Source organism: Pongo pygmaeus, chromosome 20 (genome assembly GCF_028885625.2).
Source record: "Pongo pygmaeus isolate AG05252 chromosome 20, NHGRI_mPonPyg2-v2.0_pri, whole genome shotgun sequence".
In the NCBI taxonomy this organism is placed as follows: Eukaryota; Metazoa; Chordata; class Mammalia; order Primates; family Hominidae; genus Pongo; species Pongo pygmaeus.
In genome coordinates this window covers 63,721,843-63,739,540 of record NC_072393.2, presented here as the reverse complement: position 1 = coordinate 63,739,540, position 17,698 = coordinate 63,721,843, and the positions used below count along the sequence as shown (strand labels likewise).

General features: G+C 42.6%; 1 protein-coding gene across 1 annotated transcript; it reads left to right on the top strand.

Moving 5' to 3' along the window:
• Positions 1 to 1,964: 1,964 nt before the first annotated feature.
• Positions 1,965 to 15,118, top strand: DUXA (double homeobox A). Its single transcript, XM_054465307.2, has 6 exons — positions 1,965 to 2,031; positions 8,297 to 8,451; positions 9,820 to 9,931; positions 10,653 to 10,798; positions 13,740 to 13,845; positions 14,657 to 15,118. Exons 1-6 carry the CDS (start codon positions 2,007 to 2,009, stop codon positions 14,725 to 14,727), a joined length of 615 nt encoding a protein of 204 aa, XP_054321282.1. The 5' UTR covers positions 1,965 to 2,006; the 3' UTR covers positions 14,728 to 15,118.
• Positions 15,119 to 17,698: the final 2,580 nt, after the last annotated feature.

Sequence of the window (17,698 nt, the reverse complement as noted above, 5' to 3'; positions counted from 1 at the left end):
TCCCAGCTACTCAGGAGCCTGAGGCAGGAGAATCACTTGAATCTGGGAGGCAGAGGTTGCAGTGAGCTGAGATCACCCCACTGCACTTCAGCCTGGGCAACAAGAGTGAAACACTGTCTCAAAAAAATAAAAAGTAAATACAATATTTAATTGGAGTAAATATAATATAATGTAACATATATGCACACACACAAAGGGTGTGATTTGAGGTGGTAAATACATCAATCAGCTTGATTTGATTATGGTAATTATATCATATGTGTATTTCAAAATTCAAATTGTATATTTAAAATATATATAATTTATATCATTTTTGTCAACTGTACCTCAATAAAGCTAAAAAGTAAACACAATATTTAATTGGAGTAAATATAATATAATGTAATATATATGTACACACACACAAAGGGTGTGATTTGAGGTGGTAAATACATCAATCAGCTTGATTTGATTATGGTAATTGAATCTGGGATTCAATTATATGTGTATATCAAAATTCAAATTGTATATTTAAATATATATCATTTTTGTCAACTGTACCTCAATAAAGCTAAAAAGTAAATACAATATTTAACTGGAGTAAATATAATATAATGTAATATATCTGTTATATAGTATATCAATATTATATTGTTTATTAATATTATATATTAATATAATATATTTAATGATAATATATTATAATGAATATTCAATATTGTGTCAATTAATTTGAAGCACATTTATAATTGTAATATCTATGTTCAAGTAGATGTACATATAATTTATATCAAAATATAAACATCAATATAAACAAACAGCAGAAAATTCTGCTCTAGATTTCCAGACAAATTTGGTGAAAAAATATTGTGATGAAATGTCATATATAGAAAAGAAAAACAAGTTATCATTATTTTAATTAAATAAAGTGTAAAATTTTCCTGTTAAATGTTATTTCATGTTATTTTCCTGGTTCGAAATTGTTTCTCCAAAATGGCTTGATATCTGGCCAAATTTTATTTATGGACAGTCAAATATATCAATAAATGAAATTCATATCACTTATTTATGTGCTCTTAATAACATTTAAAAAATTACACAAATATATACATGTAATAAAATTTTCCCTTTTATCCTGCACTATTGTAGATTACAGCTATAAAAAGTGACAGCCACCAGCCAGCTTCCCTCAAGACTGATCAATGACTGATCAATGACTGGTCAATGGTGAGACATCTTTTTCAATGCACAGGTACCCTCACTTGCATAACTTGTAGGGTCGTGCATGTGCAGAGTAGGATCTTCTTTTTATTTAAAATTTTTATGTTTTGTTAAGATGGACTTTTTACATTACTTAAAATATATATTGCTTTCAAATACTATTTATCTTGATCATAGAATTTTTAGCACCCCCTTAAATTTTGTTCCTGTCTCACTAGCCTCACTCTTATGTGATACTAATTAGAAATAACACTTTTAATTTATAAGGAGAGGCCACTATGTCAAAAGATAGGTGGAAAGCATAAAAATCCCATTTACAAAAGACTATATGTATATAATAAACATTGAAAAATATGTGTAAGCAGAATAGTACTCAAAAATATTCTTTTTTAAAAAATTGGGAGCTATTGCAAGCTTGTCTCCCTGTTCAGGTTCCAGTGATTTGGGAGGAATTTTTTTCCCACAAGGGGTTTGGGGGAGCCAAGGAGCATGACTCTGTGTATATGAGTTGGCATGGGCGGAAATGTTCTTCTTGTGATGGCTTAGGTGTAGGTGTTGGTAATAATTTATACACTGGTGTAAATTATTAAATATCAATTGATGGAAAGGGGTCCTATCTAGTCCTTTTTAGATGGAGGATACATGTTTCTAAGGATTGATACAATTACTAAGGGTGGAACTAGAGATTTATGTAAATGGTTTAAAAAAGTGGGCGGGACCACCTGGCTACACATATAAAACCCAGTCTCTGTGCAGAGTGACTTGTCTCCCAGACAGTGGCTCAGCCTTCAGGACTCTCTTCCAGCATGGCCGAAGACACCTATTCACACAGTAAGTTCCCTTGTGCTTGACTGAGCTTTTATTGGTTTGGGGAAAAAGTAGGGCTAAAAACCTAGTAGTCTTGTCAGAGTTGTGAGAGTTCCATTTTTAAACTTTAAAATAACTGTATCTGGATAAGGGAAAACCAGTTTCTCTGATGTGATGTTATGAAAATAGGCTGTTTTCAGTGCATTTGAGCATTGGTAATTTCAGAAAGGTACAGATATTCAAGAACTAAATAAGACATATTTGAGCTTCAGGAAGGAAGAGGGGAGGAAGGAGCGGAAAAGAAAAAAAGGAGAGGGAGACAGATGCTAAAAGAGAGCAGCTATGGGACACATCACAAAGTTTAGAGCTCAAAATATCCTTGGAATCAAGGATTCCAGATCTGGAAAGCACTTTCCTGATTTCTCTCTACAGAACGTTTGAACTTTTCTCCTGAACTTTGGACTTTATCTAATTGCCTACTTGTCTCTAACAGGCATCTCAGACTCAACGTGTTCCAAACACTGAATTTCCTATGTTCATATCTAAACTATTCCTCCCACTGTTTTCTCCAGCTCAGGAGGTGCCAGGTCATGCCTCATATCTAGAAAACACCCCTGACTCCATTTTTTCCCTCATAACATAGTCAGGCTGGACATTCTGATGGCTTTAACGTTCAAATATTTAAGGAATCTGACAATTTCTTTGTCCTTCTCATTAGATTATTGGTCCATTGCATGAGATTATTGCAGTCTTCTCCTAACTGATCTCTCTGCTTCCACCAACCTGTTCTCAACGCTGTACCTCATGTGATGTTGTTAAACTGTTAATTAAATTATGGCAGCTGGGCACCGTGGCTCACGCCTGTAATCCCAGCACTTTGGGAGGCCGAGGTGGGCAGATCACAAGGTCAGGAGTTCAAGACCAGCCTGGCTAACATGGTGAAACCCCGTCTCTACTAAAAATACAAAAATTAACCAGGCATGGTGGTAGGCGCCTGTAGTCCCAGCTACTCGGGAGGCCGAGGCAGGAGAACTGCTTGAACCCAGGAGGTGAAGGTTGCAGTGAGCCGCGATCATGCCATGCACCTCAGCCTGGGCCAGAGAGCGAGACTCCATCTCAAAAATAAATACATACATACATACATATATACATAAATTATGTCACTTATCTGCTTAAAACTCTCAACGAAAAGGCACCTGGCCCTATCGTGCCCTAGATAACGTGGCACCCGGTATGGTCTGTGACCTCGTCTGCTTCCCTTTTATTCTTTTTTCTCCAGATGTTCTGGCCTCCTTGCCTTATGTCAAATAGGACAGGCAGCGTCCCAGCCCAGGGCCTCTCCCCACCTCCTGCAATGTGTCTGTCAAACATCAGCATTGATCACTCTCTAATCTGCCTCAAGCCTTTGTTCATGTTATACTTTCTCAGTAAGCCCATCCCTAACTATTGCACTTAAAACTGTGACCTCACCCCTGCACTCTCTACTCTTGCCACTTGATTCTTCTTTGCTATGGAAATACTCATCATCTGATACACTACATCTTTTGCTTGTTTGCTTGATATCTTTCAGCTCCTTAAAGATCAAGGATATCTTAACTGTTTTGTTTATGGTGCCTAGAATAGGGTCTGGCTTTTAATAGGTGTTCAATAATTTTTTAACATTGAAAAATTAGATGAAAATATTCTAGTTAATTCTACTAGGACTTACCTAGCCATTTCTGGAAGTGAGTGTTGTGTGGAGAAGGTAAAGTGTTAGAAATTAGAATTCAGTCAAAAGAATGACTATATATATAAATATATGTATATATATTTTTTCTACTCCAGAAATGTAGAAGTTGAGGAAAAACAAAATGGATTTAGGAGTGGCTTTCTGAGGTTAATTACAAAAGCAGAGAGGATCAATTTCTCAAGGCATTAGGGCAGGTCTATGTAAATCTTATGAAGTGGTCTTTTGAAAGATGTGGTGTTACTTACCAATATGTGGAAGAATAGAAGATTTATTTTAGGGCACTTGTTTTCAAAGTATGGTCTGTGGAGCTCCAGAGCCCTTTCCAGGAACTATAAGGTTCTAATTTTCCTAATTATACTAAGACATTTTCCTTTTTGGTGTGTTTACACTTGCACTGATGATACAAAAACAATGATGGGTAAATCTGCTGGTACCTCAGAGAACATCAAACCAGTATAACCAAATTGTACTGGTAGTTACTGTGGTTACCCTCATACTTTCAGTGCAAGAACAAAAAGCAGTTTCACTTAGGAATGTCCTTAAGCAGTAACAATTATTGATTTTATTAAACTTTAACCCTTGATTACACCTTTTAATATCCTGTGTAACAAAAAGGGACATATGCATCAAACCCTGTGCTTCATACTGGAATAGGATGCTTGTCTGGAAAAGAAGGATATATGTAATTATTTGAATTGCCAGCGTAACTAGCCTTTCACATTTTTATTATTTTAAAATATTTTTTATCTTTAAAAAATTTTTGTTTCCACTAAAATCCTACAGTAATCTAGCCTTTTTTGAAAAAAATTATTAAAAAAATTTTTTTTTGAGACGGAGTTTCACTCCTATTGCCCAGGCTGGAGTGCAATGGTGCAATCTTGGCTCACTGCAACCTCTGCCTCCCAGGTTCAAGCGATTCTCCCGCCTCAGCCTCCCGAGTTGCTGGGATTACAGGTATGCACCACCATGCCTGGCTAATTTTGTATTTTTAGTAGAGACGGGGTTTCTCCATGTTGGTCAGGCTGGTCTCGAACTCCTGACCTCAGGTGATCTGCCCGCTTCGGCCTCCCAAAGTGCTGGGATTATAGGCGTGAGCCACTGTGCCCAGCCAATGATTTTGAATTTTTGTGGGTGCATAGTGAGTATATGTATTTATGGGGTACAGAGACATCCTTGCATCCATGGGATAAATCCCATGTGGTCATGAGGAATTATCTTTTTAACGTACTGTTGAATTCAGTTTGCTAGTATTTTGTTGAGGATTTTTGCATCAATGTTCATTAGGGATGTTGTCCTTTTTTGATGTGTCTATTTGCCTGCTTTGAGTATCAGAGTAATACTGGCCTTGTAGAATGAGTTAGATGGTGTCACGCTATGTTGCCCAGGATAGTCTTGAACTCCTGGACTCAAGGAATCCACCTGTCCTGGCCTCTCAAGGTGATGGGATTATAGGTGTGAGCCACCTACGCCCAGCCTAAACTGTTGTTTTAAATGATCAATGCAAGAGGCTACAAAATCATCGATAGGTAAAAGAGCCTTTCAAAATGTAAGATAATGTGTTGGAAACTTGAAAAAAAATGTAAGACAAAAATGTATTTTAATATAACGCAGTAAGGAAAGTTCACTGATATGTTTTCAGACTCCATGTGACAACTACCCTTTAAAAAAGTTTAAGAAATTGGCCAGGCGTGGTGGCTCATACCTGTAATCCCAGCACTTTGGGAGGCTGAGGTGGGTGGATCATCCAGACCAGCCTGGCCTACGTGGCAAAACCCCGTCTCTACTAAAAATACAAAAATTAGCCGGGCATGGTGGCAGGTGCCTGTAATCCCAGCTACTCGGGAGTCTGAGGCAGGAGAATCGCTTGAACCCAGGAGGCTGAGGCTGCAGTGAGCCGATATTGTGCCACTGAACTCTAGCCTGGGGAACAGAGTGAGACTCTGTCTCAAAGAAAAAAAAAAAAAAAGAGAGAGGATGTGACTCATTCCTGTAATTCCAGCACTTGGGGTGGCTGAGGTGGGAGGATTGTATGGGGAGGCCAGGAGTCTCAGACAGCCTGGGCAACCTAGGGAAAGGCCATCTCTACAAAATATCAAAAACTTAGCTAAGCGTGGTGGTAAAGTGAGAGGTCATGGCATGGGGTGTGGACCACCTTAGACCAGAGGGTCAGGGAGGGACTCTGAGAAGATGGTGTGCAAGCTGAGACCTGAGCAAGGTGATCTCATCCATCATTGTGTGAAGAGCCTTGTGGGTAGAGGGAGGAGCAAGTGAAAACTCTGGAGAAGGAAGAAGTTGGCTGGGTTGGGGGTCAGATGGAAGTTAGATATCATGGCAGGAGTACACATTGCAATGTATAAAGCCAACTGGAATGTCGCATATGATGAGGTCAAGGAGATGGACAGGTTCAAGAGGAATGATGGGTAATGTCAAAGGCGGATTGTATGAGCCAATTCATTGAACTTGTAAAAGTTGAACCTTCCTCCTTCAGTCAAATACAGTGGACCAGGGGCCAGGTGCAGTGGCTCACACCTGTAATCCCAGCACTGTGGTAGGCCAAGGTGGGTGGATCACGAGGTCAGGAGTTCGAGACCAGCCTGGCCAACATGGTGAAACCCTGTCTCTACTAAAAATACAAAAAATTAGCCAGGCGTGGCGGCGTGTGCCTATAACCCCAGCTACTTCGGAGGCTGAGGCAGGAGAATCACTTGAATCTGGGAGGTGGAGGTTGCAGGGAGCCGAGACCGCACCGTTGCACTCTAGCCTGGGCAACAAGAGTGAAACTCCGTCTCAAAACAAAAAACAAAAAACAAAAAACAAAAAACAAAGCAATGGACCAGGTGTGTGAAACTGAAGACAAGGGCAAGCATTCAAAGATCAAACAAAAAAGCTGTTGGGCTTTTAACTGAACTCCTAGCATCTCTAGTAAATTTTCTTCTCATCTCAATTCACTGTCTAATTCTGTTACAAAATGGTATGTTCCAAAATGCTTTCCAGATTTGGTTATTTCAAGGAGATGTCCTATCCAGAAAATTATGTGATGTGGTATTTTTTTTCCTATTGGAAAATTCTACTGACAGTATGAAATTCTTTTTCCAGTTAATTTTGTCCTCCCTGTGGTGTTTTTAAAAATACCTTGGAAACTGATACTGTTTGCCTGTTATTGCTATTGAGCAATGGAGGTCAAAGTAAAAAAATATGCTCCGGCCAGGGGTGGTGGCTCATATCTGTAATCTCAGCACTTTGGGAGGCCAAGGCTGGGGAATTGCTTGAGCCCAGGAGTTTGAGACTAGCCTGGACAATGTGGTGAAACTCTATCAAAAAGCAGAAAAATTAGCTGGGTGTTGGGGTGTGCACCTGTAGTCCCAGCTACTCAGGAGGCTGAGGTAGGAGGATCACCTGAGCCTGTGTAGGTGAAAGCTGCAGTGTGCCATGATTGTGCCACTGCACTCCAGCCTGGGCGACAGAGTGAGATCCTGCCTGAAAAAATAAAAATAATAAAAATAAAATATATGCACCAAGGAATTTTGACCTGAAAAACTGAAAGGGTTTGAAATGGTCCTTGTATCACAAACTCTTCGTTTCTATGGTTTCATCACTATAATGACATATTGCATGCATTATTGACTTAGATTGTTTCTAATCCATATGAACAGAACACATTGTTTTTTAAAAAAAAAATTGGCATTTTCATGACATACATATTTTTATTTTTATTTATTTTTTATTTTACTTTTTTTTTTTTTGAGACGGAGTCTCTCTCTGTCACCCAGGCTGGAGTGCAGTGGCGCAATCTCGGCTCATTGCAAGCTCTGCCTCCTGGGTTCACACCATTCTCCTGCCTCAGCCTCCGGAGTAGCTGGGACTACAGGCGCCTGCCACTACACTCGGCTAATTTTTTGAATTTTTAGTAGAGACGGGGTTTCATCATGTTAGCCAGGATGGTCTTGATCTCCTGACCTCGTGATCCACCCGCCTCGGCCTCCCAAAGTGCTGGGATTACAAGTGTGAGCCACCGCGCCCAGCTTTTTTTTTTTTTTTTTTTTTTGAGATAAAGTCTCACTCTGTTACCCAGGCTGGAGTGCAATGGCACGATCTCAGCTCACTGTAACCTCCGCCTCCCAGGTTCAAGCGATTCTGCTGCCTCCGCCTCCTGAGTAGCTGGGATTACAGGCACACGCCACCATGACTGGCTAATTTTTTGTATTTTTAGTACAGATGGAGTTTCATCATGTTGGCCAGGCTGGTCTCGAACTCCTGACCTCATGATCTGACCACCTTGACCTCCTAAAGTGCTGGGAACCACCATGCCCGGCTCACAATGGTTTTTAATGGTTTTTCAAAACAGAGGATCCCTGACTTCTTAGTATGGCATTCAGATGAGCTAAAGAAGTTGAAAAATCACCATTGTGTGTTCAAGAGCTCCATAATTGTATGAGGGTAGTTCTCCTGGAGTGGATTCCAGTGGATTTGGGAAAAGGAAGTGAGAGACTAGCTTGAACCTGAAGTTTGAGTATATAAATTAACCTATTACCTGCTTCTTCTTTTGTAATCTTCCTACAGAGAGGGTAACAACAAATCATAGGCGCTGTCGCACAAAATTCACAGAAGAACAATTGAAAATCCTCATCGATACCTTCAATCAAAAGCCTTACCCAGGTTATGCTACCAAACAAAAACTTGCTTTAGAAATCAATACAGAAGAGTCCAGAATCCAGGTAAGTTAAAGTTCGATATCTCCAGGACTGGAAGTAGAAAGGCAGGAGAGAGAACCATTAACAGAGCCCATACTATGTACCCATGTGCTGAGGGCTTGGTGGGGAGTATCTCAACTGACCCTCAATAAACCCACGAAGGTGTTGGTCTTAGCCTCACTTCACAGATGTGGATACCGAGGATGAGCGAGCTCACAGGAGGTGAGAAAACGCGTGTAGGCGTACCTTCAGAGGAGGAGATACTTGAGCTGGTTTTTGAACATGTAATAATTGTAGCAGCTGTTTACCAATTAAATATTAATAATTAGAGCAAATTATGTTGGCAGCAGATTGTGAAGACGCTGAATGCCCAATCTTTTATTTTTATTTTTGTTTTCATCTTTTTGAGTCAGGGTCTCACTGTCTCACCCAGGCTGGAGTGCAAGGGCACAATCAAGGCTCACCGAAGCCTTGAAATCCTGAGCTCAACAACCCTCCCTCAGCCTCCCAGATAGCTGGGACTATAGGCACGTGCCACCACGGCTAATTTTTTTTTTATTTTGAGACAGAGTCTCGCTGTGTCGTCCAAGCTGGAGTGCAGTGGTGTGATCTTGGCTTGCTGAAACCCCTGCCTCCCAAGTTCAAGTGATTCTCCTGCCTCAGCCTCCCAAGTAGCTGGGACTACAGGCGCCTGCCACCATGACTAGCTAAATTTTTTTTGTATTTTTAGTAAAGATGGAGGTTCACTATGTTGGCCAGGCTGGTCTTGAACTCCTGACCTCATGATCTGCCTGCTTCGGCCTCCCAAGGTGCTGGGATTACAGGCATGAGCCACTGCACCTGGCTGGCTAATTTTTTTTCTTTTTTTTACTTTTTTGTTTTTAGTAGAGATGATGTTGTCACACAATGTTGCCCTGGATGTGAATGCCAAGTCTTGACCAAAGACTTGGTAGATGGGCCGGGCGTGGTAGGTCATGCTCATAATCCCAGCACTTTGGGAAGCCGAGGTGGGTGGATCACCTGAGGTCAGGAGTTCTAGGCCAGCCTGACCAACATGGAGAAACCCCATCTGTACTAAAAATACAAAAATTAGCCAGGCATGATGGCACACACCTATAATCCCAGCTCCTTGGGAGTCTGAGGCAGGAGAATACTTGAACTCAGGAGGTGGAGGTTGCAGTGAGCTGAGATCACGCCACTGCACTCCAGCCTGGGCCACAAAGTGAGACTCCATCTCAAAAAAAAAAAAAAAAAGGACTTGGTAGAATGTGGCGGAAGTGAGTAATAATCCTGGGCTTAGGCCCAATAAGAATTGCTCACTTTGGGAACAGGCAGTGATGTAGCTTAAATGATATTAACATGTAATTCTCTCCTTTTCTTTTCCTCACTTAGATTTGGTTTCAGAATCGAAGAGCTAGGCACGGATTCCAGAAAAGACCAGAAGCTGAGACTTTAGAATCAAGCCAGAGCCAGGGGCAAGGTCAACCTGGTGTGCAGTTTCAAAGTAAATAACCCTCTTAGTTCTGTTCCCCAGCAGAGCTTCTCTATGGTGGAGCCAACTGCTACTTTGAAAAAAGAATGTCTCCTCCCTGATGACCTCCTGTTCAGGGTCTTATGGCAGCAAAGGGTTCATTGCACCCTAGAAGTTCTTCCCTGCCCTCTTCCCAGGCTTTCTTATTTATTTATTTATTTATTTATTTATTTATTTATTTGTTGAGTTGGAATCTCACTCTGTCACCCAGGCTGGAGTGCAGTGGCTTGATCTTGGCTCACTACAACCTCTGCCTCCCAGGTTCAAGCAATTCTTCCGCCTCAGCCTCCCAAGTAGCTGGGATTTACAGGTGTGCGCCACTACGCCCAGCTAATTTTTGTACTTTTAGCAGAGACGAGGTTTCACCATATTGGTCAGGCTGGTCTTGAACTCCTGACCTCGTGATCTGCCCCCTCTCAGCCTTTCAAAGTGCTGGCATTACAGGCGTGAGCCACTGCACCCAGCCTCTTGCCTACTTTCTTTCTACTGGAGTCCAGAAGCCCAGACATATCATCCTGTGTCTCCTCTAGAACCTTCCACCTGGAAGGAACCTGGGACAAGATCCTCTCAGGAGGAGTCAGTGGGATCGAAATTGGAGGGAGAGTGACAAGTTTGGGTTCTGTTTTTGAATATGTGAATGGACCCTTGCAATATTCCTTGACCGCCCCCCTCCATCTTTCCATGCCTTCCCTAGGTAGAGAAGCCAGACGATGTCGTACTACCTACAGCGCCTCTCAGTTACACACTCTCATCAAGGCATTTATGAAAAACCCATACCCTGGGATTGATTCCAGAGAAGAACTTGCTAAAGAAATCGGTGTTCCGGAGTCAAGAGTCCAAGTGAGTGATAAGAAGTGTGGTTGTCCCATCTCCTAGGGATCTAGATATACAGGAAGGGAAGCTACATGGGCCTCAGGCAGTTCCTCATCATGCTGGGCACATTTCAGGGTCTTTCACAGCTGTTCCCTGTCTGCTGGCTTCTACCCCCAAGTGCCCACAGGACTCAATCTCACATCCCCTTCTGGTATTTTCTGTCTGTCTTGAGCAATGTTGTATTCCTTGGGCCCTGAACGGTGCGTGGCACATGACACCCAATGAGAATTTGTTGAGTGAGTGAATATTAGTTAACATTGCATATAAGCCAGGCATTTGGCTAAAGCCTTTTTTTTTTTTTTTTTTTTTTTTTCCGAGATGGGTCTCATTCTATTACCCAGGCTGGAGCGCAGCAGCGAAATCTTGCCTCACTGCCACCTTAACCTCCTAGGTTCAAGCAGTTTTTGTGTTTCGGCTGCCTGAGTAGCTAGGATTACAGGTGTGTGCCACCACACCTGGCTAATATTTTTTGTATTTTTAGTAGAGACAGGGTTGCGCCATGTTGCCCAGGCTGATCTTGAACTCCTTGCCTCAGGTGATCCACCCTCCTTGGCTTCCCAAAGTGCTGGGATTACAGGGCTGAGCCACTGTGCCCGGCCTATTTGACTGAAGTCTTTATGTCTACTGTATCCTTCAGATCTTCTAATTATGCCCTGAGGTTAGAGTTATGAGGTCCAGGCTGGTTGCTGTGGCTCACGTCTGTAATGCCAGCACTTTGGGAGGCTGAGGTGGGCAGATCACCTGAGGTCAGGAGTTGAAGACCAGCCTGGCCAACATGGTGAAACTCCATCTCTACAAAAATCCAAAAATTAGCTGGGCATGGTGGCGCACGCCTGTAGTCCCAGCTACTTGGCAGGCTGAGGGAGGAGAAGCGCTTGAATCTGGGAGGTGGAGGTTGCAGTGAGTAGAGATTGCACCACTGCACTCCAGCCTGGGCGACAGAGCAAGACTCTGTCTTGAAAAAAAAAAAAAATTATGAGGTCCACTTTAGACATTTCACATTTAGCTCAGAGAAATGTACCAGTCTGTCCGAGGATTCATTCCTGACACATCTTAAAAGGGAATAAAATTGTCAGACTGCTGTGTAGGGTGTGCGTGCGTTTAAACCAGTGCTCCCTCCTGTAAGCAGGACATGAATGCACATTAGTGGTTCTGATGGTTCTTTCCTTTTACTTTCCTCATCTCATTTTCATTTTTCATTCTCTCCTTCTTTCATTTTGCATTATTCGGAGCATCAACTATGTGCTAGGTACTGTACTAGGTAGTGATTGCTATGGTTTGAATGTTTGTCTCCTCCAAAACCAATGTTGAAACTTAACTGCCATTTTCACACTATTAAGAGTTGTGGCTGGGCGCAGTGGCTCACACCTGTAATCCCAGCACTTTGGGAGTCCAAGGCGGGTGGATCACCTGAGGTCGGGAGTTCGAGACCAGCCTGACCAACACGGAGAAACCCCGTCTCTACTAAAAATACAAAAATTTAGCTGGGCATAGTGTTGCATGCTTGTAATCCCAGCTACTCTGGAGGCTGAGGCAGGAGAATTGCTTGAACCCAGGAGGCAGAGGTTGTGGTGAGCAGAGATCACGCCACTGCAATTCAGCCTGGGCAACAAGGGAGAAATTCTGTCTCAATAAAAAGAGTTGTGGCCAGGTATGGTGGCTCCTGTCTGGAATCCCAGCAGTTTTAGAGGCTGAGGCAGGAGGACCAGGGAGACCACAACTCTATGAAAAAAATTAAAAGTTAGCTGGGTGTGCTGGCACATGGCTGTGGTAGGAGGATCACTTGAGCCCAGGAGGTTGAGGCTGCAGTGAACTGTGATCGCACTACTGCCCTCCAGCCTGGGCGATAGAGTGAGATTTTGTCTCAAAAAAATAGTAGCTGCTGGAAGGTGAGGGGTTTTTGTGAGTGTGTGCATATAAGTATATATGAACCGCTATTTCAAATTATGTGAGTATGTATGCATAAGTTTTACATGCCTATATGTATAATTTATGGGCACAAAGAAGGAACAGAAATTAAGTTTGTCTTGTGGGATGAAGAATGTTTTCCTAGACATTCTCTATTCTGGGCCTTGGAAGTAAAATGGGCATTTCTGAGGGGAAGAAAAAGAGATAGAAAAAAAAAATTTCAGGCAGTAGGAAGAGCTGCAATGTAGGATGTCACTTTAGAGAAAGACTAGTATTGTAATGAGGTGGACCTGGGAACATTCAGGATCTAAAACCTATCACAAAGGGACTGGATGTGAGTTTCAGAATTTTGGGTGTTTTCTTTAGGCCTTATAGACTCTCACAAATGTCATAAAATGTTAATAATGTTGGGCCGGGCACAGTGGCTCACGCCTGTAATGCCAGCATTTTGGGAGGCTGAGGTGGGTGGATCACCTGAGGTCGGGAGTTCAAGACCAGCCTGGCCAGTATGGTGAAATTCCATCTCTACTAAAAATACAAAAATTAGCCGGGTGTGGTGGTGGGTGCCTATAATCCCAGCTACTTGGTAGGCTGAGGCAGGAGAATTGCTTGAACCTGGGAGGTGGAGGTTGCAGTGAGCCAAGATTGTGCCACTGCACTCCAGCCTGGGTGACCGAGCGAGACTCCGTATTAAAAAAAAAAAAAGTATATATATATATATTTTTTGGGTTGGGCACAGTCAAGTGTGCCTCTAGTCCCAGCTACTTGGGAGGATTGCTTGCGCCCAGAAGTTCAAGATCAGCCTGGGCCATGCGGTGAAACCTCATCTTTACAAAAAGTTTAAAAGTTAGCTTAATGTGATGATGCACACCTGTAGCACTAGCTACTCTGAGAGAGACCGCTGTCTCAAAAAACAGAAAAGAAAAAAGAGAAGAAAGCAATCATGAGTTTTACACAACATTCTTTGTTTAAATTAAGTTTCTTTGTCTTACCCACTTAGATTTGGTTCCAAAATCGAAGATCTAGATTACTTCTCCAGAGAAAAAGGGAAGCTGTGGCATCCTTAGAACAAGAAGAGCAGGGCAAGATTCCTGAGGGACTACAAGGTAACTAGCCTGTTGTTTCCAATGTGGTTCACAAGCGGAACCCTTGGATGTCCAGTGCTTTGTCATGGTGGAGCCGATAGCTCCTCCTGGGAGGTGGAGGATATTCCCACCCAAGTGCTCCACGGTACCATGGGATTGCTCACAGTCCCCGAAGACTCTTCCCAGGCCTGTGGACCTTCTGAAGAATCCACTGCCCACTTTCCAGCTGGATTCCAGCAACCCCATGGATACAAATTCACTGTTGTATCCCCAGTGCCTGGTACAAAGGAAATGCTCAATACACTTCTGTTGAAGGTGTGATTGAGTGAGAGGAGGAATGAATCCTCAGGTGTGGTCTGCCAGGGACAGCGGGGGCATGGCTTTCCCAGGAGGTAGTAGGTTCCATATTGGATTGAAAAAGTTGGGGCTGGGCATGGAGGCTCACGCCTGTAATCCCAGCACTTTGGGAGGCCGAGGCGGGCGGATCATGGGGTCAGGAGATCGAGACCATCCTGGCTAACATGGTGAAACCCCGTCTCTACTAAAAATACAAAAAATTAGCCGGGCATTGTGGCGGGTGCCTGTAGTCCCAGCGACTAGGGAGGCTGAGGCAGGAGAATGGCATGAACCTGGGAGGCGGGGCTTGCAGTGAGCCAAGATCATGCCACTGCACTCTAGCCTGGGTGACAGAGTGAGACTCCATCTCAAAAAAAAAAAAAAAAAAAAAGAAAAGAAAAGAAAAGAAAAGAAAAGGTGGGAAAAGCTTGACGTCCATGTTTGTGAATATAAGCTGACCTCTTACATTCTTTCCTCTATCTTTTTTCCTCCTTAGGTACAGAAGATACACAAAATGGCACCAACTTCACTAGTGACTCTCATTTGTCTGGAGCCAGAATGTGGTGAACATAGTCAAATTGAGTGTACTTGATATTATCAACTGGGCCCCAAATCTGTCTCACGGTCTTCCTGGGAGTCTATCCTTCTGCTGAAACTGCAAGCTAAGCCTTCTGCAGATGGTAAAGGACTTGGCCAGATGTGGTGGCTCACACTTGTAATCCCACTACTTTGGGAGGCCAAGGCAGGAAGATTTCTTGAGCTCAGGAGTTTGAAACCAGCCTGGACAGCATATAGTAAGACTCTGCTTCTATTATAAAAAAACAAAATAAATGAAAAGGACTGTAGGAGGCAGAGATGGGTACAGGGGGTACCACACTACCCTGTTGACACAGCCTAGATCCAGAGTTCAGCGGACCTTGAGACAATGAAAATAAACTTGGTAATCATCTTTTTTCAATCATCACAGTAATTATTGATTTGGACAAAAATCACTTGACGTCGTAACCTTAAAGTGACACTGCTCTGCCTATGGAGTAGCCATTCTTTTATTCCTTTACTTTCTTAACAAACTTGCTTTCACTTAAAAAAAAAAACCTTTAAGTTCGAGGAAGAACAAGATATATACTTCATCTCAAAGAATCTACTCACACACACTTATTAATTACAAAAGGAAAATCAGTAATTTTGCAGTGGAGAAATATGGCCAACTCCACCTTAACCAAGTGGCTGAAAGTCACTGCACCAGTAATGGCACAAACCAGTGTGAGATGCTTCCTGATATGATACAGTAAGAAGGCCACAGTCTCTTCTGCGTGTTACTGACAAAAAGTGGGTAAGCTGAAACTAATAATTAGGCAATGTCAAGTGAACACAAATTCAGGATGACAGACTGCAAAGTAACATCCATGTATTCTTCAACAATGGATTGATCAGGGCTACTCAGAAGGCTGAGGTGGAAGGATTGCTTGAGGCCAGGAGTTCCAGATCAGACTGGGCAACATGATGAGACCCCATCTCTACAAACAATTTTTAAAAAATGAGCCAGGTGTGGTACTGTGCATCTGTAGTCTCAGCAACTCAGGAGCCTGAGACAGGAGAATGGTTTGAACACAGGGATGGTGAGGCTGCAGTGAGCTATGATCGTGCTACTGCACTCCAGCCTGGGCGACACAGCAAGTTCTTGTTTCCAAACAACAGCAAAACAAACAAAAAAAATGAATAGAATAATGACCAAAAAATGGAGAAAAAGTAGGCTGACTCAGGAAACACTTAGAAAGTATACCCATACCTCAAAGATATTGTGGATTGGGTTGCAGACCACCACAATAAAGCAAATATTGCTATAAAGCAAGTCACAAAAATGGTTTTGTTTCCTTGTGAATATAAAGTTACATTGGCTGGGTGTGGTGGCTCATGCCTATAATCCCAGTACTTTAGGACATGGAAGGGGGAGGATCACTTGAGACCAGGAGTTGTGAGGTCAACCTGGGCAATATAGGGAGATCCTGTCTCTATTTAAAAAAAGAAGTTATGGCCGGGCGCGGTGGCTCATGCCTGTAATCCCAGCACTTTGGGAGGCTGAGGTGGGCAGATCGCGAGGTCAGGAGATTGAGACCATCCTGGCTAACATGGTGAAACCCCGTCTCTACTTAAAAAAAAAAATACAAAAAATTAGCTGGGCGTGGTGGCGGGTGCCTGTAGTCCCAGCTACTCGGGAGGCTGAGGCAGGAGAATGGCGTGAACCTGGGAGGTGGAGCTTGCAGTGAGCCAAGATCGCGCCACTGCACTCCAGCCTGGGTGGCCGAGCGAGACTCCCTCTCAAAAAAAAAAAAAAAAAAAGTTACATTTACACTACACTACACTGTAGTCTATAAAGTGTAAAATGGTGTTATGTCTAGGAAACAAGGCACATACTTTAATTTTAAAACACTTGATGCCAGCTGGCTGCGGTGACTCATGCTTGTAATCCCAGCACTTTGGGAGGCTGAGGCAGGTGGATTGCTTGAGCTCAGCCTGGACAACATGGCAAAACCCCATCTATTAAAAGAAAAAATACTTGATGCCCTTATTTGAAGCTCCATTATTTTTTAAAAAGAAATTATATAAAAATACTTTATTGCTAAAAATACTAATAATGATCTTAGCCTTCAGGGAGTCATAATCTTTTTTGCTGGTGAGGAGTCTTGCCTCGATGTTGTTGGCTGCTGGCTGATAAGGGTGGTGGTTGCTAAATATTGAAGTGGTTGTAACCATTTCTTAAACCAACAATGAAATTTACCACATTAACTGACCCTTCCTTCCACGAAAGATTTCTCTGTAGCATGCGATGTTGTTTGATAGCATTTTACCCATAGTAGAACTTCTTTCAAAATTGGAGCCAATCCTCTCAAACCCTGCCACTGCTTTCTTAACTACCTGCGTCAATATTGTAAATCCTTTGTTGTAGTTTAAACAGCATTCACAGCATCTTCACCAGGAGTAAATTCCACCTCACGAAACCTCTTTGGAGGCTCCTTCTGGACTGTGGAGTTCTTTCCACGCTACCTTGTGGCAATTTGAGAGTCTGGCATCGTTTTCCGCCAGGACCCAAAGATCCAGGAGGCGCTGGTGACTAAACTGCCAATGGACCCATGACAAAAGTTTAACCCAACCTTCATCCGAGTCTTCACAAACGCTCACTGAAGAAAATTCCTAAGACAATTCAGGGGCCTCTCATACCCTCTACCGTGAGATGTTAGTAAAGAACCTTAGTAACTTGATTCTCAACTCCACTACCAACCCTTCCCCTCTAGCAGAAGGTTCACCCCAACAACAGGATAGAAGAGAAACAATCTTCCAGGACATCAGAGGTGGCTCACCTTACAGGAGGGAATTAGTAAGAACATTGCTGTCTGTGGGTTTTTCTCACTGACTTCAGGCTTCTAAAACACATGAGAATATTTAGGACCTATTGGTGCTTTGGGGATTAAATCAAAGAGTAGCACTAAGGTATATTGAAATTATTCAAATACATTCAAACTATACAGATTCCTCATAA